The sequence below is a fragment of the Entelurus aequoreus genome, linkage group LG03 (assembly GCF_033978785.1).
Source record: "Entelurus aequoreus isolate RoL-2023_Sb linkage group LG03, RoL_Eaeq_v1.1, whole genome shotgun sequence".
NCBI lineage: Eukaryota > Metazoa > Chordata > Actinopteri > Syngnathiformes > Syngnathidae > Entelurus > Entelurus aequoreus.
The window spans coordinates 16,528,351-16,552,309 of NC_084733.1; the positions used below are offsets into that span (position 1 = coordinate 16,528,351).

Below are 23,959 nucleotides of genomic sequence, written 5' to 3' on the forward strand. Positions count from 1 at the left end.
AGTGGCAGAGTGTCGCTGAAAAAGTAAAAGCGCGGGGTGGAAACTGAAGAGTGAAGCAGACAAAGAAAGTGGCTCATGGCCTACAGTGACTTTTACCTCTCTGTATTCTATTATTATCTCCACAGGGGCTTGGCTTTCTATCCCTCTTCCAAGTCCTGTGCAAAAAAAAAAACATGAGCATCGTTGCTTTAATGATGCTTTCAGCAAACATTTTTATTATATCCTCTCAATACTGTCAACAGAAGTAGTGACTTTAGGCCATGTCTACACTAAGTCGTTTAACCCCTTAAACGAATAATTATTTAGCCTAAGCCCCGTTTCAGCCACACTAAACCATCGTTTAAGGTCCCCCTCCTCTGACACATTTTTACGAGTGCGCCGTATATTTCTTGAATCTCCGGCACATAGCTTTGTATGGACTAGAGATGTCCGATAATATCGGACTGCCGATATTATCGGACAATAAATGCTTTAAAATGTAATATCGGAAATTATAGGTATCGGTTTCAAAAAGTAAAATATATGACTTTTTAAAACGCCGCTGTACGGAGTGGTACACGGACGTAGGGAGAAGTACAGAGCACCAATAAACCTTAAAGGCACTGCCAAGTGAATGCAACGTATACTTGGTCAACAGCCATACAAGTCACACTGAGGGTGGCCGTACAAACAACTTTAACACTGTTACAAATATGCGCCACACTGTGAACCCACACCAAACAAGAATGACAAACACATTTCGGGAGAACATCCGCACCGTAACACAACATAAACACAACAGAACAAATACCCAGAACCCCTTGCAGCACTAACTCTTCCGGGATGCTACAATATACACCCCCCCGCTACCCCCTACCTCTCCCCCCGCCCCACCTCAACCTCCTCATGCTCTCTCAGGGAGAGCATGTCCCAAATTCCAAGCTGCTGTTTTGTGGCATGTTAAAAAAAAATAATGCACTTTGTGACTTCAATAATAAATATGGCAGTGCCATGTTTTTTTTTCCATAACTTGAGTTGATTTATTTTGGAAAACCTTGTTACATCGTTTAATGCAGTGGTCCCCAACCTTTTTGTACTTGCGGACCGGTCAATGCTTGAAAAGTTGTCCCACGGACCGGGGGGGGAGGGGGTAGTAAAAAAAAAAAAAGTGTATTTTTTTTTGTCATAAAGAAATACAATCATGTGTGCTTACGGACTGTATCCCTGCAGACTGTATTCATTTATATTGATATATAATGTATATATTGTGTTTTTTATGTTGATTTAATTTAAAAAAAAAAAAAAAAAAGTTTTTTTTTTTTTCTTTAAATTTTTTTTAATTTCTTGTGTGGCCACGGACCGGTACCGGTGGTTGGGGACCACTGGTTTAATGCATCCAGTGTGCAGCTTGTAAAGCAGTATAGGTTTGATAGATTGTCGAAATATCTGACAACCCAAGCGAGAGACATGATCATCGCGTCGTCGTCTGGGGCTGCACGAGTGCCGCCAGTCCTGCGGGAAGCTGTGGCTCGTTGAATAGAAACACGTATATCTTCCCAATTGACAACACTACAAAAGTCAATATACTTCAGTATATTATATACAGTGTGCAGCTTGTATAAGTGGTATAGATTCAACCGTATTGTCTAAAATGCTGTCAACTATGTAACGACATACGGTAATAATGATAACAGCTGTAAAACTCCAGACGGTCAGTATTATCGTTTTGAATTAAAATGATTGAAAAAGCGTGAATACTACCTGCACTTTGATAAACTCACAGACTGACTGCCACCAACTCGCCAGTTCAAATGCCAACATTAAAAAAAAAAGTTTTTCCCCATTAAGAAACGATATACCTTCATTTAAATGTATACGACCACACTGAGCAACTTAAGATATTCACATTGAACCTACAGCCGGAGCTCTCTTAGAACAGAGGCATCATTCTGTGCTCAGTGGAATACAAGACGGGTGTGTTCAGGGACCGCTGAACAGAGTAGGCGCCAGAAATAATACCTAATTATAACAGGTTTTATTTATTATGCTCTTTTCATTTAGATAAATCTCAAAGTGCGACGGTACAAATCAATATTTAAAACAAACGTTTCTCCATTCAAACAGATAAAATGCTAAGACTAAAACCCTATCAGTGAAGCATAAGAAACACAAAACATGGGTCTATTTAAAAAAAAAAAAATAACTTGGTCAAAAAAATTCTGTGTGTGTACTTTTTAAGCACATTCAACAATACTCCGATAATAATGATTACCATGATCATTTTAATAACAATAACCCTGATATGAAATGTTCATATTGTTACATCCCTACTGTCAATGTTGTCAATAGCAAAATAATTGTGTCCTGGCTGCACATTTTGGATTAATCCAGTCCTAATCTCCGGGAAAAATGTGTCTCAAAAAAATAAAATCTCATGAGACTTCAGCTCAGTGAGCATCACAGGATCAACTGCACTGGTATGTTTAGCTTTTTCTTCACTATTTACAGCATGGGGGGGGAACGGGTGATGGTAACCATAGAGCAATACAGCATTTGTTTTGCGCTCTGATGCTGATCCCTGCTACTACATTTCTTAGCACTAGATTTTTAGTAGAGATGTCCGATAATATCGGCCCGCCGATATTATCGGCCGATAAATGCTTTAAAATGTAATATCGGAAAATATCGGTATCGGTTTTTCCATTATCAGTATCGGGTTTTTGGGGGGTGTTTGTTTTTTTTAATTAAATCAACATAAAAAAACACAAGATACACTTACAATTAGTGCACCAATCCAAAAAATCTCCCTCCCCCATTCACACTCATTCACACTAATAGTACTAACCTTTAACAGTTAATTTTACTCATTTTCATTAATTACTATTTTCTATGTAACTGTTTTTATATTGTTTTACTTTCTTTTTTTATTCAAGAAAATGTTTTCAATTTATTTATCTTATTTTATTATCTTCACCATACCTGGTTGTCCAAATTAGGCATAATAATGTGTTAATTCCACGACTGTATATATCGGTATCGGTTGCTATCGGTATCGGTAATTAAGAGTTGGACAATATCGGATATCTGCAAAAAAGCCAATATCGGACATCCCTAATTTTTAGTATTAGTATTTTTGTTTGTTTCTTATTTCATCCTCCTTTCTTCCTGTAGTCGTGTTTTACTTGATTGAGTATTTTAGAAATTTTAACAATAGTTTAATTTTAAGTATAGTTATTCACTATTTGAGTGTTGTTTCTGTTTTTTTATATTCTGTTTACAGCTGTTTAAAGGTTTTTTAATGTAATGGAATACAACACAGATAAATTCCATCAATACCTAGAGGACGCCATTAGGTGTCCCTCGTTCCGCTTACAGTCTTCCCTCTCTTATCAGCAACGTTAATTAGTTTCGGACATGACCGCAATAAATGAATTGTATTATTAATTGATAAATCTTAATTTCCAGAGCTGGAGCGTAAAAACCTGCATGTTTACAACCTTCTAAATATATATTTTTTTACTTTATGAGAACCTTGTAGACACCCTTTAGTCACATTTTACACTCTTTTTATCCTATATAGCGGCTCTCTGGCTTGAAAATGGAAAAAGATGGGGGGAAAATACTATTTTTGTTTTAGTATGTTTTTTTTTTGAGGACAAATATGACACAAACCTTCCCAATTGTTAGAATGCCCACTGTTTAATATATTTGTGTGTATGCTTCACTGATGAGAGTATTTGGTGAACATCGTTTTGTCCTACTCATTTCGGCAGTTCTTGAACTCACCATAGTGTGGACTGTGACATGTAAAATCTTCCACTCCTTCTTTGTCCACCAAACGTTTTATGCTGTGCCTGGTGAGCTTTGTTGATGTTATTGACTTGTTGGCGTGCTAATCAGGCATATTTGGTCAGTGCATGACTGCAAGCTAATCAATGCTAACATGCTATTTAGGCTAGCTGTATATGTACGTATTGCATCATTATGCCTCATTTGTAGGTATATTTGAGCTCATTTAATATCCTTTACTTTTATCCTCTTTGTATATAATTTAGTTTTGCATGTCTCATGACATATGTAATATTGGCTGCATTTCAGATAGTTGTTTGTGTGCCATGTTGTTCCAGACCACAGCAAACATGACCTAGCTTGCCAAAGATTGTAATAAATCAATTAAAAGAAGACCTCCCGTTTCCTTAAACTTGGACACACAAATCTATACCTTTGGCCATTAAAAAGCCAGTCATTTCCAGGAGTTATCTCACCTTCTGAGTAGCCTCTGATTGACTAATGGTTTCTAATGTTGTATAAATGTGTAGAATAAATATTACGTTTCAACATTTCTGCCAACAAAGATTTGCTTCAGCCTGTGACACATAGTCATTTTGATAGTAGGCTATTATAGCTAATGTAGACACTTACGTCATGCGTTGCCTTCATTATAAGACTTATATGCGGCTTTTTATTTTTTTGCGGCTCCAGACAGATTAGTTTTTTTGTAGTTTTGGTCCAATATGGCTCTTTCAACGTTTTGGCCACGATACTAACAGCACTCTAATTGGTTTGGTATCCTCTATTGGCCAATACTACTTTAGTATGGATATTTTTAGTTCCATTTAGCCCTTTTTATGCTTGAAAATGTTCAATTTGAGAACAAAAAATTGTCGAATATGCTTTTAAAAATTTTAAAAAATATCCCCAAAACTCTGCGTCGTGGTGTAGCCGCATTATTGCAAGCGCATTGTGACTGTATACACGTCTCTTAGGCATCTTCAAAGAGCATTTTTACTTTGTTTTGGTTTTATTTAGCAGTGCTCAGTTCTCTTCTCATTTATAAGCATTTTTGCAAACATTCCTCAAGTGTGTGTGTGTGCATGCAGATAAAGCCATACCATTGCTGGTGGGCACACACTCATCCAGGGTGTGTGTGTGTGTGTGTGTGTGTGTGTGTGTGTGTGTGCTTAATGAGAATGTGTTGATTGATTAGACTGCAGTAATTAGGTGGAGTTTGAAGGCATGGAAAGGTCTTTGCTCTGGTGGGAGTGTCTTTTCCGGGGGGACGGTGGTGGACGTGATATGCACCATTATGTATAACACACACACACACACACCGGAGAAGACAAAATCTCAGATGCAGCATGAGTCATCCCTCGGGGGGGGCAGTCCCAAAACCTGCGACCAGAGGAAGGATGTGTGTGTTGCAGAATGAGATCTGCTTGTGCCAGCAGGTTTTTTTTTTTTTTTACTGCTTCTGACCTGACGGAGTCTTTTCTTCCATGTTGACTTCCTCTCTTTTTTTTCATAAAGGCAAATAATCTCCTCACCCAAGTGCAGGGAGCATCCTTCTGCACATTGTGCAGTAAACACCGCCATCGCTTGGTCATCGGCGGTATTACGCCCTCGTGAACACACTTGATGTGAGCATGGTCGCTCGTTTTTAAGTACCACTGATAGTCTCACACACACACACTAGGTGTGGTGAAATTACTCTCTCCCTTGTTCCACCCCCTGGGAGGTGAGGGGAGCAGTGGGCAGCAGCGGTGGCCACGCTCGGGAATCATTTTTGGTGATTTAACCCCCAATTCCGACCCTTGATGCTGAGTGCCAAGCAGGGAGGTAATGGCTCCCATTTTTATAGTCTTTGGTATGACTCGGCCGGGGTTCGAACTCACGACCTACCCATCTCGGGGCGGACACTCGCAGGTTTTGTCCCCGTCTCCTAAACGCACACTTCAGTCTTGGTTTAACTTTGTGTCAAAAGTTGTCCCGCAATTAAGCCGATTGGTTCTTTCTTTGCCGCCCCCAGGAAGTTCTACTACATCACGCTGCTAAGAGACCCGGTGTCCCGGTACCTCAGCGAGTGGCGGCATGTCCAGCGCGGCGCCACGTGGAAGACGTCGCTGCACATGTGCGACGGACGCACGCCCACGCCCGAGGAGCTGCCCTCCTGCTACGAGGGCTCCGACTGGTCGGGATGCACCCTGCAGCAGTTCATGGAGTGTCCCTACAACCTGGCCAACAATAGACAGGTATGGAGGATGGACGGGTGTCGGTAGGATTAATTTTTTTTTTTTTTTTTTTTGCGTAAGGTCAGAGGTCGCAAATGTTGGACTTAAGAGAAAGCCTGTTGGCTCACAATCATCATTTTGATGGGGTTTTCCTGCACCAGGGGTGTCAAACTAATTTTAGATCTAGGCCACATGAAGAAAAATCTATGGACTGGTAAAATCACGGCACGATAAATTAAAAATAAAGACAACATCAGATTGTTTTCTTTGTTTAAAAATAGAACAAGCACATTCTGAAATTGTTCAAATCATAATGTTGTTGTTGTTTTTTTACACTTACATGTTGCGGTTAATAGTATTCTATCTTTATTTCTGAATAAATGACGTGATAATGTTCATCAGTCAACTCATTAGTGTTAATTGTCAATTTATCAGGATAAAACAATTATATCAAAATCAAATTACAGTATGTTATTTCTATAATTGTATCATTTTCCTCGACTGATACTGTACCAACATCATCTGTACGTCAAGCAAGAATGGGAAAGAATTCCACCTGAAAAGCTTGAAAAATTGGTCTCCTCAGTTCCCAAACGTTTACTGAGTGTTGTTAAAAGGAAAGGCCATGTAACACAGTGGTAAAAATGCCCCTGTGCCAACTTTTTTGCAATGTGTTACTGCCATTAAATTCTACATTAAAGGCCTACTGAAATGACATTTTTTTATTTAAACGGGAATAGCAGATTCCATTCTATGTGTCATACTTGATCATTTCGCGATATTGCCATATTTTTGCTGAAAGGATTTAGTAGAGAACATCGACGATAAAGTTCGCAACTTTTGGTCGCTGATAAAAAAAGCCTTGACTGTACCGGAAGTAGCGTGACGTCACAGGTTGAAAGGCTCCTCACATTTCCCCATTGTTTACACCAGCAGCGAGAGTGATTCGGACCAAGAAAGCGACGATTACCCCATTAATTTGAAAGATTCGTGGATGAGGAACGTGAGAGTGAAGGACTAGAGTGTAGTGCAGGACGCATCTTTTTTCGCTCTGACCGTAACTTAGGTACAAGGGCTCATTGGATTCCACACTCTCTTTTTCTATTGTGGATCACAGATTTGTATTTTAAACCACCTCGGATACTATATCCTCTTGAAAATTAGTCGAGAACGCGAAATGGGCATTCACAGTAACTTTTATCTCCACGACAATACATCGGCGAAGCACTTTAGCTACGGAGCTAACGTGATAGCATCGTGCTTAAATGCAGATAGAAACAAAATAAATAAACCCCTGACTGGAAGGATAGACAGAAAATCAACAATACTACTAAACCATGGACATGTAACTACACGGTTAATGCTTTCCAGCTTGGCGAAGCTTAACAATGCTGTTGCTAACGACGCCATTGAAGCTAACTTAGCAACGGGACCTCACTGAGCTATGATAAAAACATTAGCGCTCCACCTACGCCAGCCGGCCCTCATCTGCTCATCAACACCCGTGCTCACCTGCGTTCCAGCGATCGACGGAGCGACGAAGGACTTCACCCGATCATCAATGCGGTCGGCGGCTAGCGTCGGATAGCGCGTCTGCTATCCAAGTCAAAGTCCTCCTGGTTGTGTTGCTGCAGCCAGCCGCTAATACACCGATCCCACCTACAGCTTTCTTCTTTGCAGTCTCCATTGTTCATTAAACAAATTGCAAAATATTCACCAACACAGATGTCCAGAATACTGTGGAATTTTGAGATGAAAACAGAGCTTTTTTGTATTGGATTCAATGGTGTCCGAATACTTCCGTTTCAACCATTGACGTCACGCGCATACGTCATCATACATAGACGTTTTCAACCGGAAGTTTCGCGGGAAATTTAAAATTGCACTTTATAAGTAAACCCGGCCGTATTGGCATGTGTTGCAATGTTAAGATTTCATCATTGATATATAAACTATAAGACTCCGTGGTCGGTAGTAGTGGGTTTCAGTAGGCCTTTAATGATTATTTGTAGAGATGTCCGATAATATCGGACTGCCGATATTATCGGCCGATAACTGCTTTAAAATATAATATCGGAAATTATCGGTATCGGTTTCAAAAAGTAAAATGTATGACTTTTTAAAACGCCGCTGTACGGAGCGGTACACGGACGTAGGGAGAAGTACAGAGCAGTTGCGTCTCCCAGTCATACTTGCCAACCCTCCCGATTTTCCCGGGAGACTCCCAAATTTCATTGCCCCTCCCGAAAATCTCCCGGGGCAACCATTCTCCGGAATTTCTCCCGGTTTCCACCCAGACAACAATATTGGGATCCGTGCCTTAAAGGCACTGCCTTTGCCTGCCAGCCCAATCACATGATATCTACGGCTTTTCACACAAGTGAATCCAATACATACTTGGTCAACAGCCATACAGGTCACACTGAGGGTGGACGTATAAACAACTTTAAAACTGTTACAAATATGCGCCACACTGTGAACCCACACCAAACAAGAATGACAAACCCATTTTGGGAGAACATCCGCACCGTAACACAACATAAACACAACAGAACAAATACCCAGAACCCCTTGCAGCACTAACTCTTCCGGAACGCTACAATATACACTCCAACCCCGCCCACCTCAACCTCCTCATGCTCTCTCCGGGAGAGCATGTCCCAAATTCCAAGCTGCTGTTTTGAGGCATGTTTAAAAAAAATAATGCACTTTGTGACTTCAATAATAAATATGGCATTTTTTTTTCCATAACTTGAGTTGATTTATTTTGGAAAACCTTGTTACATTGTTTAATGCAAAATTGGGCATAATAATGTGTTAATTCCACGACTGTATGTATCGGTATCGGTTGATATCGGAATCGTAATTAAGAGTTGGACAATATCGGAATATCGGATATCAACAAAAAAGCCATTATCGGACATCACTAATTATTTTGCACAAAAAAAAAATATTTTTATTAATTCGAACATTAAATATCTTTTATTTGCAGTATATTCAATTGACTATACGTTGAAAAGGATTTGCAAATATTGTGTTTTTATTTACGATTTTCACTGCTTTTGTACAATAGCACTTCTTGTTGTGGACAAAAACGTACACAAAAATGCTACAAACACAAATTGGCTTACTAAAATCAAGTTTAAACCAAAACTATACATTTTTTAAAATTTTGAACCATTTCGTTAGCCTTTGTCGGCATGAATACTGTATGATGTGTGAATTAGGAGTGCATTGGAGTGGTAGAATATTCGCCTGCCACGCGGGAGACCCGGGTCCGATTCCTGGCCAATGCACCAGGAGTTTGCATGTTCTTCCCTTCGGGTACTCCAGCTTCCTCCCACCGCCAAAAACATGCACCTGGGGATAGTTTGATTGGCAACACTAAAATGGTCCCTAGTGTGTGAATGTGAGTGTGAATGTTGTCCGTCTATCTGTGTTGGCCCTGCGATGAGGTGGCCACTTGTCCCGAATGCAGCTGAGATAGGCCCCAGCACCCCCCGCGACTCCAAAAGGGACAAGCGGTAGAAAATGGATGGATGGATGTATTAGGAGTCTACTGCGAGGTCTGATCCCCCTGACCAGGATGAAGCACTTTGCAGGGAAAGATCAGTGTGTGCATTCAGGATACAGTAGAGAAGAGGCGCTGCATACTAATGCATGCACCTGCTGGACCGCCAGGATGCTTCAAATGTGTGCGTCTGTGTGTGTTTGTGTGTGTGTGTGTGTGTGTGTGTGTGTGAGTGTGAGCAACACACATTTATAAGTCACAGGACCCTGAGTAATAACACCCTCAGGCTGAGATGAGATAAGCTGGCCAACACATTTATGTGGGAGTCTGAGATAGGAAGAAAAAAAGGAAGGTGTGAATTGGTGGAGGTGTTTATGGCCAGCGGGCAAACTTCTGAGCGCGTGCAGTTCCTCCTTGTAGCCACTTTCACTGCATCCCAGGAAAAGTCAGTACAAGTCTGTTTTGGTTTTGCCTTTTTTGAGACATCTCACTGATAGGGCAACTCAACTCTTTGTTGATGTTTTTGCACAGGAGAGAATTACCGGTGTTTGCTCCGTATGGAACAGGCCTGGGCAATTATTTTGACTCGGGGGGACAAATTTAGAGAAGAAAATGTGTCTGGGGGCCGGTATATACACTACCGTTCAAAAGTTTGGGGTCACCCAAAGAATTTTGTGGAATAGCCTTCATTTCTAAGAACAAGAATAGACTGTCGAGTTTCAGATGAAAGTTCTCTTTTTCTGGCCATTTTGAGCGTTGAATTGACCCCACAAATGTGATGCTCCAGAAACTCCATCTGCTCAAAGGAAGGTCAGTTTTGTAGCTCCTGTAACGAGCTAAGCTGTTTTCAGATGTGTGAACATGATTGCACAAGGGTTTTCTAATCATCAATTAGCCTTCTGAGCCAATGAGCAAACACATTGTACCATTAGAACACTGGAGTGATAGTTGCTGGAAATGGGCCTCTATACACCTATGTAGATATTGCACCAAAAACCAGACATTTGCAGCTGGAATAGTTATTTACCACATTAGCAATGTATAGAGTGTATTTCTTTAAAGTTGAGACTAGTTTAAAGTTATCTTCATTGAAAAGTACAGTGCTTTTCCTTCAAAAATAAGGACATTTCAATGTGACCCCAAACTTTTGAACGGTAGTGTATCTGATTTTTAGGAACACTAATACAAAACCTCACAATAACGTCTGATTGAATGCCAAAAACTAGAGATGTCCGATAATGGCTTTTTTGCCGATGTCCGATATTCCGATATTATCCAACTCTTAATTACCGATTCCGATATCAACCGATACCGATATATACAGTCGTGGAATTAACACATTATTATGCCTAATTTTGTTGTGATGCCCTGCTGGATGCATTAAACAATGTAACAAGGTTTTCCAAAATAAATCAACTCAAGTTATGGGAAAAAATGCCAACATTTGTGACTTCATATTTATTATTGAAGTCACAAAGTGCATTATTTTTTTTAACATGCCTCAAAACAGCAGCTTGGAATTTGGGACATGCTCTCCCTGAGAGAGCATGAGGAGGTTGAGGTGGGCGGGGTTGGGGTGTATATAGTAGCGTCCCGGAAGAGTTAGTGCTGCAAGGGGTTCTGGGTATTTGTTCTGTTGTGTTTATGTTGTGTTACGGTGCGGATGTTCTCTCCCGAAATGTGTTTGTCATTCTTGTTGGGTGTGGGTTCACAGTGTGGCGCATATTTGCAACAGTGTTAAAGTTATTTATACGGACACCCTCAGTGTATGACTTGCATTAACTTTTGTGTGTGTGAAAAGCCATAGATATTATGTGATTGGGCCAGCACGCAAAGGCGGTGCCTTTAAGGTTTAATGGCGCTCTGTACTTCTCCCTATGTCCGTCATGTACACAGCGGCGTTTTAAAAAGTCATAAATTTAACTTTTTGAAACCGAGACCGATATTACATTTTAAAGCATTTATCGGCCGATCATATCGGCAGCCCGATATTATCGGACATCTCTACTAAAAACGTTATGACAGACCGCCTTAAAAAAACGGAATGGAATTTTAATTTTTTTTACTGAATGAGACACCCAGAATGTACATGAAAATAAAGAATGTGGGATTTACAATATTAACTATGAACGATAAAACACTGAATATTGACAACATATGAACGTCACACCCCCTCTCCATCCACATATTTTACAATCAAGCAAAATGCAACAAACACAGCGAAATATGAACGCGAAGGATACAATAAACCCACCTACAATCTGATACATCTGATATATCACTAAGTTTTAAAACTTTGTTGTACAAATGTACTTCCGCGTCTGTCCCTGACACCCGCATTTCAGGCTGACACTCTGGAAACACTCTGCGGAAACCATACCAAACATAGACATGGTGTCGTTAGTCAGTCACCGAGCTCGCTTGTTAGCCAGGCTACAGCACCGGCAACAACACACTCTTGTTGTTGTTATGCTCTGCTCGCGGCGGTTTGATGAGGTCATCAAGCGTCGCCAGTAAACCTCTCATGCAGCAGTCGTCAGCTCCTGTGTCGTAGCTTACCATAGTAACTAATTAGATTACCATAGTAACTAGTATATCATGCAAAAGCGCAGATTCCAACCATTGAAATACTTTGTATAGTTCAAGACTTACGGTCATTAGAAAACATCACTGCACATCATAATGGCAGCTACACTTTCCGTCTTAAAGATCTAAAAACATGATTTGGAAATGTCCGGCGGGCCAGACTGAAAAGCTTAACGGGCCGCATGTGGCCCCCGGGCCTTAATTTTCCCGGGTCCGGTATAGAATGTCACACATTCGGACCAACAACGGTTTTAAATTTCACCTGCCAAACATTGGCGAAATAATGAAACGAGAAGTGGCTCTTTCGTGCAGTACTTCCTGCACTCTGCAGGGGGCGACAGCGAGCCGTATGCGTCAGAGTGAAGCAGCAGTCGAAGAAGACGACAAACAAGTGAACGCATCATAACTGCAAAGGCCATCGATCTATTTTCTACCGCTTGTCCCTCTAAACACAATTTTAAAAAAACAACTGGAAAAGTAGAGAAAAAAAGTGTAATGTCCCGAGAAAAAGATGAAATATAATACTAATAAGAAGATTTGTTTTGAACATATTAATACTATCAAGTTTTTTGCCATCTCATGCGTAACGGCCAATTATGCTGGTGGCCATGATAGTAAACAATGTGCTGATGTGAGGCGCTCCACAACCTGTGACGTCACGCTACTTCCGGTACAGGCAAGGCTTTTTTTATCAGCAACCAAAAGTTGCGAACTTTATCGTCGATGTTCTCTACTAAATCCTTTCCGCAAAAATATGGCAATATCGCGAAATGATCAAGTATGACAAATAGAATGGACCTGCTATCCCCGTTTAAATAAGAAATTTTAATTTCAGTAGGCCTTTAAGTCTCGTCTTAAGACCCACTTTTATTCTTTGGCTTTTAACACTACGCGAGTTGTGTGGTCCTCTGCCCTGTTGTCCTCTGTATTTTTTGAATTTTTGATTCATATTTACTGTTTTAATTGGTTTTACCCTTTAAAATCGTTTTTAATCATATTTATTTTTATATTGTTTTTATACTGGTTTCGTATTTATTTATTTTTTGTTTTTATTCAGTCATTGGCGGAGCTAAGGATGATATTTGAATATTGTTTTTGATATTGTTGTGCAATGCTCATACCAGCATTCTTCCCTGCTTGGCACTCAGCATCAAGGGTTGGAATTGGGGGTTAAATCACCAAAAATTATTCCCGGGCGCGGCGCCGCTGCTGCCCACTGCTCCCCTCACCTCCCAGGGGGTGAACAAGGGGATGGGTCAAATGCAGAGGACAAATTTCACCACACCTAGTGTGTGTGTGACAATCATTGGTACTTTAACTTAACTTTAACTTTACACTTACTAACTTTAGCACACAAAAAAGCACATTTAATAAAAAGAACGTTATTATGGTCATACCTTTACTTATAAGTGCGGGAACAGTGGTGTTCGTGTTGGAAGAGTTGTGAATGAATGAAATATGAAATCCGTGCTTCAGTCTGCAGGTGTACCTAATGTTGTGTCCCTGCGGTCGTTTGCAGCTCCTCCAGCGCGAGCATTGTTGTTTTTGCACTTTTTGGCTTCTTGTTAAGCGACTTTTTTTGGGTGTATTCGGTCTTGCACGTGGAGGGTTTGGGTGTGGGCTTTGGTTGGTGTGGCCGCGGCGCTCCCGTCGGGCGGTGCATTCTGCGGCGGAGGTGCTTGGCACCAGAAGGCGGGGTTATGAGACGAGCCTCTCACAGTGCGTCTTCGCAGCAGATTTATGATCGCTCAGCACAAGAAATACGTTACACACATACAGTTGTTGACAAAATACACTGTACATTATATACCTCAGCTAACTAAACTATGGAAATGTATAATATAATTCATATAGCAATACGGTCTCACTGCACAGCAGGCCAGCAGTTAGCCGAGTCATTGCGCACAATCCATGTTGAGGCACAACGCAGTGACGTGCCTCAACTGGCTGCTGATCACCGCACCGTCTCTTCTCAGTATTTGGTCGGCAAATGTGAAAATAGAAATAAAAATAATCTAAAACTGGTGAAGTTAAATGGAAAATAACTTTAGTATAATCACTGGATACATATAACAATTTAATTATTTTTTTTACTTTTTTTTTCTTTCCATGATGGCAGGTGAGGCCGTGCCTCCCCTGCCTCTAGTGACTGCGCGCCACTGCTATATAAATAAAGTGGATTATTGACGGTCCCTGACACAAGGCTGAAGCTTAGAGGTGACAGAGCTTTCGCCGCTGCTGCTCCCAAGCTCTGGAACGACCTACCTCTGAGTGTTAGACAGGCCTCCTCTCTTCCCGTTTTCAAATCTCTCTTAAAAACATACTTTTATTCCATGGCTTTTAACACTGAGTGATATCCATCCTGCTATGGCGCCCCATAATACACCTGCTGTGAACCTGTTTTGATGTTTTTATGTTCTATTTATTTTTATTTTATTTATTTTATATATTTTATTTATTTATTTTTTATCGTGTTCTGTTTGTGTTGTGTTGTGTTTGCTCGGTTCTCGTATCATCTTTTAACCTGCCCATTGTACAGCACTTTGGCTATCCCTGTGGTAAATTTCAAATGTGCTTTATAAATAAAGTTGATTTGGATTGGATTGGATTGGATTGGATTGTTTTTTCAACCTCCATGATGTGCTGTAATTAGGGATGTCCGATAATATCGGCAGGCCGATAAATGCGTTAAAATGTAATATCGGAAATTATCGGTATCGTTTTTTTTATTATGTGTATCAGGTTTTTTTTTATTTTTTATTAAATCAACATAAAAAACACAAGATACACTTACAATTAGTGCACCAACCCAAAAAACCTGCCTCCCCCCATTTCTTTCTGTTATCAATATTCTGGTTCCTACATTATATATCAATACAGTCTGCAAGGGATACAGTCCGTAAGCACACATGATTGTGCGTGCTGCTGGTCCACTAATAGTACTAACCTTTAACAGTTAATTTTACTCATTTTCATTCATTACTAGTTTCTATGTAACTGTTTTTATATTGTTTTACTTTCTTTTTTATTCAAGAAAATGTTTTTAATTTAGTTATCTTATTTTATTTTATTTTTTAAAAAGTTCCTTATCTTCACCATACATCAGGGGTGTCAAACGTACGGCCCGAGGGCCGGATCAGGCCCGCGAACAGGTTTTATCCGGCCCGCGGGATGAGTTTGCTAAGTATAAAAATGAACCTGAAATTTTTGAATGAAAGAAACAGCTGTTCTAAATGTGTCCACTAGATGGCACAATAGCAATTCTTTGTATCTTTGTAGATGATGCTACATATGTACAAAATAAACCTCATGATGTTAGTACATCAGTCGAGGAAAATGATCAAACTGCATAAATAAAATCTTGTAATTTGATTTTGATATAATTGTTTTATCTTGATAGATTGAAAATGAACACCAATGAGTTGACTGATGAACATTATCACATAATTTATTCAGAAAATATAAATAACGACAAAAAAAGTATATATACTATTAACCGCAACAGGTAATTGTAAAAAAAACAACAACTTTATGATTTGTACAATTTCAGAATGTGCTTGTTCTATTTTTAAACGAATAAAACAATCTGAAGTTGTCTTTATTTTTAAGTTATCGTGCCGTGATTTTACCAGTCCGGCCCACTTGGGAGTAGATTTTTCTCCATGTGGCCCCCCATCTAAAATGAGTTTGACACCCCTGCCATACATGGTTGTCCAAATTAGGCATAATAATGTGTTAATTCCACGACTGCATATATCGGTTGATATCGGTGTCGGTTGATATCGGTATCGGTAATTAAAGAGTTGGACAATATCGGAATATCGGATATCGGCAAAAAGCCATTATCGGACATCCCTAGCTGTAATCCATCCATCCATCCATGTGCTGTAATTATTACGCAAAGAAATGAACATGCCTTTTGTGTGTCATATAAACACGTCCACTAATAATAAAGTGTGTCCCGTGTCCTTTGCCAGGTGCGCATGTTGGCCGACCTGAGTCTGGTGGGCTGCTACAACATGTCCACCGTCCCCGAGAAGAAGCGGGCCCAGCTCCTCCTGGAGTCGGCTAAGAAGAACCTGCGAGACATGGCCTTCTTCGGCCTGACCGAGTACCAGAGGAAAACCCAGTTCCTGTTCGAGCGCACCTTCCGCTTGCGCTTCATCAGGCCCTTCATGCAGTACAACAGCACCCGGGCCGCGGGGGTGGACCTGGACAACGCTACGGTTTGTTACTTTTACATCCGGCATCTCCGAGTGGTCCGCGGCAACCTGAGTGGGAACACGGCGGTCTTGTGATGCTGCGAAGCGACTTGGCATGACTCCCTGTTCAAAAAAAAAAAATAGCAGCGTCGCTTTAAAGATGCTCCTTTGATTGGCCCGCGGTAGGAGTTCTGAGGTCTATTTTCCCGCGGAAAAAAAAAAGAAAGTTCTATAGCGCACTGACTTGTACATCAAAACCTTCAGCAGAAGACATGAGAGGAAATAACACGGCAGCTTTGACGGTTATTGTCGCTAAAAGAATAAGTGTGTGGGAGGCGGTGTGCGCTTTAGAAGGAGGAATACCTTCTCATTTTGGCTTTCAAATTCTAACTTCTAAAAGGTTCTGGTGTTAAAAAGCACAACATTGATTATGCAAAGACAATTAGGAAGTTGCCGACTTCTTCGTGGTGCCAACCAAAACATTGAGCTACTTGCTAAAAAACATACTATTTCCGGTTCCTGGTCTCTATTTTTTTCCCCATGTGTATTTGTTCCTTAAATGCATATATTATAAAAAAAAATGTTTTTTTTGGACTGGGGACTAGTTTCACTATATGGCACATGTTTATGACAGTGTTGGCGTTGTTCATACTGCCACCCTTAGTGGCATGTACAAACCCCGTTTCCATATGAGTTGGGAAATTGTCTTGGATGTAAATATAAACAGAATACAATGATTTGCAAATCATTTTCAACCCATATTCAATTGAATGCACTACAAAGACAATATTTTTTTTTTGCAAATAGTAATAAACTTAGAATTTCATGGCTGCAACACGTGCCAAAGTAGTTGGGAAAGGGCATGTTCACCACTGTGTTACATGGCCTTACCTTTTAACAACACTCAGTAAACGTTTGGGAACTAAGGAGACACATTTTTTTAGCTTCTCAGGTGGAATTCTTTCCCATTCTTGCTTGATGTACAGCTGAAGTTGTTCAACAGTCCGGGGGTCTCCGTTGTGGTATTTTAGGCTTCATAATGCGCCACACATTTTCAATGGGAGACGGGTCTGGACTACAGGCAGTCCAGTCTAGTACCCGCACTCTTTTACTATGAAGCCACGTTGATGTAACACGTGGCTTGGCATTGTCTTGCTGAAATAAGCAGGGGCGTCCATGGTAACGTTGCTTGGATGACGCCTTCACAGATGTGTAAATTACCCATGTCTTGGGCACTAATACACCCCCATACCATCACAGATGCTGGCTTTTCAACTTTGCGCTTATAACAATCCGGATGGTTCTTTTCCTCTTTGGTCCGGAGGACACGACGTCCACAGTTTCCAAAAAAAAATTGAAATGTGGACTTTTCAGACCACAGAACACTTTTCCACTTTGTATCAGTCCATCTTAGATGAGCTCAGGCCCAGCAAAGCCGACGGCGTTTCTGGGTGTTGTTGATAAACGGTTTTCGCCTTGCATAGGAGAGTTTTAACTTGCACTTACAGACGTAGCGACCAACTGTAGTTACTGACAGTGGGTTTCTGAAGTGTTCCTGCGCCCATGTGGTGATATCCTTTACACACTGATGTCGCTTGTTGATGCAGTACAGCCTTAGGGATCGAAGGTCACGGGCTTAGCTGCTTACGTGCAGTGATTTCTCCAGATTCTCTGAACCCTTTGATGATATTACGGAGCGTAGATGGTGAAATCCCTAAATTCCTTGCAATAGCTGGTTGAGAAAGGTTTCTCTTAAACTGTTCAACAATTTGCTCACACATTTGTTGACAAAGTGGTGACCCTCGCCCCATCCTTGTTTGTGAATGACTGAGCATTTCATGGAATCTACTTTTATACCCAATCATGGCACCCACCTGTTCCCAATTTGCCTGTTCACCTGTGGGATGTTCCAAATAAGTGTTTGATGAGCATTCCTCAACTTTATCAGTATTTATTGCCACCTTTCCCAACTTCTTTGTCACGTGTTGCTGGCATCAAATTCTAAAGTTAATGATTATTTGCAAAAAAAAAAAATGTTTATCAGTTTGAACATCAAATATGTTGTCTTTGTAGCACATTCAACTGAATATGGGTTGAAAATGATTTGCAAATCATTGTATTCCGTTTATATTTACATCTAACACAATTTCCCAACTCATATGGAAACGGGGTTTGTATGACAAGTATGACATGTACTGTATGTATTTCACTATATGGCACATGTTTATGACAGTGTTGGCGTTACGGCCACCCTTAGTGTGACATGTATGGCTGTTGAGAAAGTATGGCCTTCATTCGCTCGCGTGCGGTGTGTTCAAAGTATTTGAGGATTATGTCATTACTTTATTATCAAGCACAATGAAATCTTGGTAAGGCTTTGTTAGTTATAGATTATACGATGTGTGACTTTATTATTATTAAGTAAAACTGACCAAACTCGCCACAAGATTGATTTTTCAAAATGTATTTGAATTAACCTCTTAAGGCCCAAGCTGTTTGTTTACATGCTTTTTTTCTCTCTCTTTGCTAATTGGGCTTATTGGACCCTAATTAGAATAAAAACTAAGAATCATCTTTTTATATGATGTACCGTATTTTTCGGAGTATAAGTCGCTCCGGAGTATAAGTCGCACTGGCCGAAAATGCATAATAAAGAAGGAAAAAAACATATATAAGTCGCACTGGAGTATAAGTCGCATTTTTGGGGGGAAATTTATTTGATAAACCCAACACCAAGAATAGACGGATAATATGTCTGCTAATGGGTGCCAATTTGCGGTCCTTATACACACACCTTAGTAATACTTGTATCTCTGACTACGGTAGCCTTAATGGGCCGACCATCCATCAAGCGGTGTGGCTTCAAAGTTGTACTAGAACATTTCGACAGATTTTTGAGCGCCGTGTGTAATGTTCTATATTCTCAATATATATCATATGATATATCGTCATATTGCAACACGTATCTCTTTTGTGTGACTGCCATCTACTGGTCACACTTACCATTACACCATGTACCAAATAAAATTGCTTCGAGGTCGGTAAGCACAACCAGAATTGTTCCGTCCATTAGGTTATAAGGTGCACTGATTTTTGAGAAAATGAAAGGATTTTAAGCGTGCCTTATCCTCTTAAGGCCCAAGCTGTTTGTTTACATGCTTTTTTTTATTTCTCTTTGCTATTTGGGCTTATTGGACCCCAATAAGAATAAAAACTAAGTATCTGCTTTTTATTTGATGTACTTAGTCCATAAGTACACAAACATGTACTTCATGTGTAGTGACATGCTAAATCTTATTTTTGCACTTTTTTTTTCTCCAAATTCCATTGTATTTTATACTCTTCTGACACCACCAGATGGCAGTATAAGTGTCCACATAAGCGGCCATTAGACCCCAATTCAGTAGTGTACACAATTTTGGAAATAAGAGCTAAAAGGTGCTGTCCACGCATGTGGCCACTAAGGCCTTTAGATAATAAAGAATAGTGAACAACAGGCTGACTAAGTGTACGTTATATGAGGCATAAATAACCAACTGAGAACGTGTCTGGTATGTTAACGTAACATATTATGGTAAGAGTCATTCAAATAACTATAACATATAGAACATGCTATACGTTTACCAAACAATCTGTCACTCCTAATCGCTAAATCCCATGAAATCTTTTACGTCTAGTCTCTTACGTGAATGAGCTAAATAATATTATTTGATATTTTACGGTAATGTGTTAATAATTTCCCTCATAAGTCGCTCCTGAGTATAAGTCGCACCCCCGGCCAAACTATGAAAAAAACTGTGACTTATAGTCCGAAAAATACGGTACTTAGTCCATAAGTACACAAACGTGTACTTCATGTTTAGTGACATGCTCATTCTTATTTTTGCACTTTTTTTTTCCAAATTCCATTGTATGTTATACTCTTCTGACACCACCAGATGGCAGTATAAGTGTCCACATAAGCGGCCATAAGACCCCAATTCATTAGCGTACACAATTTTGGAAATAAGAGCTAAAAGGTGCTGTCCACGCATGTGGCCACTAAGCCTTTAGAGCAGTGGTTCTTAACCTTGTTGGAGGTACCGAACCCCACCAGTTTCATATGCGCATACTTGCCAACCCTCCCGAATTTTCCGGGAGACTCCCGAAATTCAGCGCCTCTCCCGAAAACCTCCCGGGACAGATATTCTCCCGAAAATCTCACGATTTTCAGTCGGAGCTGGAGGCCACGCCCCCTCCAGCTCCATGCGGACCTGAGTGAGGACAGCCTGTTTTCACCTCCGCTTTCCCACGATATAAACAGCGTGCCTGCCCAATCACGTTATTCCATACGAGGCGCATGGTGCAGATGGAGAAGATCTTCTCGGCGTCCGTGTTGGCGCACACGTTGCCAAAGCCGACGCTGGTCAGGCTGCTGAGGGTGAAGTAGAGGGCGGCGATGTACGAGCTGCGCACCGACGGGCCGCCGACCGTGTTGTTGACGTAGGGCATCTCCAGGCGTTTGCCCAGCTCATGGAGCCATCCTTGGGGAAAAGACGGGTGACAAGAACTAAATCATCCAGACTAGAGATAAATTGTATTATTATGTTTATCTTACCTAAAAATAAATATATTTATTAATTTTTTTTTTTTTAAACTAAATACATTTTTACTATATTTTGCTAAAAACATCAAAATTAATTGTATTTTTATTTGTATTTTTTCTGACTCCTTATTACATCCAGCCATAGAATTATACATTAAAATAAACATATTTGAAATAATTAATTTTAAATTATCATAATAATTCATTTAAAATGACCATATTTAAATATTAAAATAATTGCTTGTTTATCAACAACTTTAGCATTTTATTCATTACATTTTGAAGCTCTCAGAAGCCAAGTTATGTTATGTTCCTTAAGATTTATTTATGCAAGTTTGAAGTATCAATTATCCAAACACAGTTTTGTTTGTATATTTTCAGGATGTATATACATATATATATATATATACACTACCGTTCAAAAGTTTGGGGTCACCCAAACAATTTTGTGGAATAGCCTTCATTTCTAAGAACAAGAATAGACTGTCGAGTTTCAGATGAAAGTTCTCTTTTTCCGGCCATTTTGAGCGTTTAATTGACCCCACAAATGTGATGCTCCAGAAACTCAATCTGCTCAAAGGAAGGTCAGTTTTGTAGCTTCTGTAACGAGCTAAACTGTTTTCAGATGTGTGAACATAATTGCACAAGGGTTTTCTAATCATCAATTAGCCTTCTGAGCCAAAGAGCAAACACATTGTACCATTAGAACACTGGAGTGATAGTTGCTGGAAATGGGCCTCTATACACCTATGTAGATATTGCACCAAAAACCAGACATTTGCGACTAGAATAGTCATTTACCACATTAGCAATGTATAGAGTGTATTTCTTTAAAGTTAAGACTAGTTTAAAGTTATCTTCATTGAAAAGTACAGTGCTTTTCCTTCCAAAATAAGGACATTTCAATGTGACCCCAAACTTTTGAACGGTAGTGTATATATATATATATATATATATATATATATATATATATATATATATATATATATATATATATATATATATATATATATATATATATATATACACCCGCGGGATCGGCGCCTATGTCCCAGTGTCCCAAGTGATGAGCGTTCACTGTCTCCTCCCCAGGTCCAGCGCATCGAGGAGCTGAACGAGCTGGACATGGAGCTGTACGACTACGCCCGCGACCTCTTCCAGCAGCGCTACCAGTACACGCGGCAGCAGGAGCGGCGGCTGCAGCGCATGAAGAACCACATGCAGCAGAGCCACCAGGGCCTGGGCCTCAGCCTGTGGCCCTCGCGCGGCCGCCAGACCGCCGGCCCCTTGTCTGACAACGGCGAGGAGGAGGAGGAGGCGGCGGCGGCGGCGGCGGGAGGCAGGACGGAGGAGACGGGCGGCGGCGTGAGCAGTCGACTCCCCACTGAGGACTACATGAACCAGATCATCAACCGCTGGTAGCGGCGGAACTTCGCTGACAAAGCCCGCCAAAAAAAAAAAAGACTATTTTGCATTTAAAGTGTCGCCGAAAAGACCCCTCCCTCGGTCTTTAACTGTTGCCATGACAACCAGGGCTCGCCCATATTTCCGCCCCCCCTGCTGGGTCCCTCTCTGTCTCCTGTCTTCATTAGAGGGTTATTTTTATGCCGACGTTCTCCTTTCTTCTCCTCGGGCGAAGGATCGGTCTACTTCCTGGACACTTTGAAGAGGATTTAGCTTTTCCTGTCTTTATGCTTTTTTTTAAAAGCAGAATTGTAAAAAAAAAAAAAAAAAAACCCTGAGACCAACATTGCTGCCTGAAGATTCCTCCACTTCTTCACTTCCCCCCCCCCCCCCCCCCCCCGCCCCTGTTAAAACATTGGTGTATATCGGACCATAGCCATTACTGAAGCCTTGGTGGGTGCAGCCCCCCCCCCCCCACCCTCCAGAGCGCCTGTTGCTCCACAGCCATTCGCTTCTTCCCTTCACACCTGGCAGACTTTGACAGCCAATTACCGGATCTCACACAGGTTCGGTGCCGAGGCGTCGAAAGTCAGGCGGAGTACGCTCGGAGCGAGCCGACAAACGCTGGGTAAGAAGCGGTCACCATGGCAATAACAGACCCTTAATTTAGCAGGTGGCATTTACACGTCGTCCTCCTTCGAGAGGGGAACAAAAAACAACAAAAAAAAAGCTGTCATACGAGAGTTTGGCCGCCGTTTGACAGCTTCGGACGAGGTCTTTAGGGTTTCTCCAAACTTTTGTCATCTCAAAATCCAAATTTAGGGGCTAAAATGACGGGAAAATGTGCTTAAAGAAGAGCTCCTTAAAATATACTCACATGTTGACCCCAATGACAAAAATGTCCGCTTTTTTATCATATTTTATATATAATTTTTATTTTTACTTATTTCAACCCATTAATATGACATAACTCAGTTTTCCACAACAAGGATTATTATTATTTGTACTATTGTAACCTATTTTTATGGGCTTGCCTCTTTGTGATGTTAAGTTCTTGTTATAAGCTGTTATAACACAATTATTTTGACTCGGGGGGGGCAAATTTTGAGGAAAAAAAGGTGTCTGGGGGCCGGTATACATCTGATTTTTAGGAACACTAATACAAAACCTCACAATAATGTCTGATTGAATGCTAAAAACATTATGACAGACCGCCTTAAAAAACGGAATGGAATTTTAAATTTTTCTATGAACGATAAAACACTGAATATTGACAAATAGTCACGGACCGCTACCGGTCCGTGGACCGATTGGTATATAAAAGTTATTTCACATACCAATCGGTCCACGGATGGTCCCCAACCTTTTTGTAGCTGCGGACCGGTCAACGCTTGAAAATTTGTCCCACGGACCGGGGGGTATGGTATTTTTTTATTTATTTTTTTATTTTTTTGGTCATAAAGAAAAACAATCATGTGTGCTTACGGACTGTATCCCTGCAGACTGTATTGATCTATATTGATATATATTGTATATATTGTGTTTTTTATGTTGATTTAATTAAAAAAAATAATTAATTAATAAAAACATTTTTTTATTTTTTTTTATTTCTTGTGCGGCCTCGTACCAAGACATTTAAAAAAATAAAAAATAAATGTTTTTTTATTTTTTTATGCGGTAAATA

At 40.4% G+C, this 23,959-nt stretch overlaps 1 protein-coding gene across 1 annotated transcript in view; it reads left to right on the plus strand.

Annotated features, from left to right (window-relative positions):
* hs6st1a (heparan sulfate 6-O-sulfotransferase 1a) overlaps positions 1-23,688 on the plus strand; it is a 208,705-nt gene extending 185,017 nt beyond the window's left edge. Inside the window, exons 2-4 of the mRNA XM_062041360.1 lie at positions 5,786-6,008; positions 16,062-16,310; positions 21,964-23,688. Of these exons, the coding sequence (XP_061897344.1) occupies positions 5,786-6,008; positions 16,062-16,310; positions 21,964-22,293 (802 nt within the window). The 3' untranslated portion in view covers positions 22,294-23,688. The remainder of the gene's footprint in view (positions 1-5,785; positions 6,009-16,061; positions 16,311-21,963) is intronic.
* The last annotated feature ends 271 nt before the right edge of the window (positions 23,689-23,959 follow it).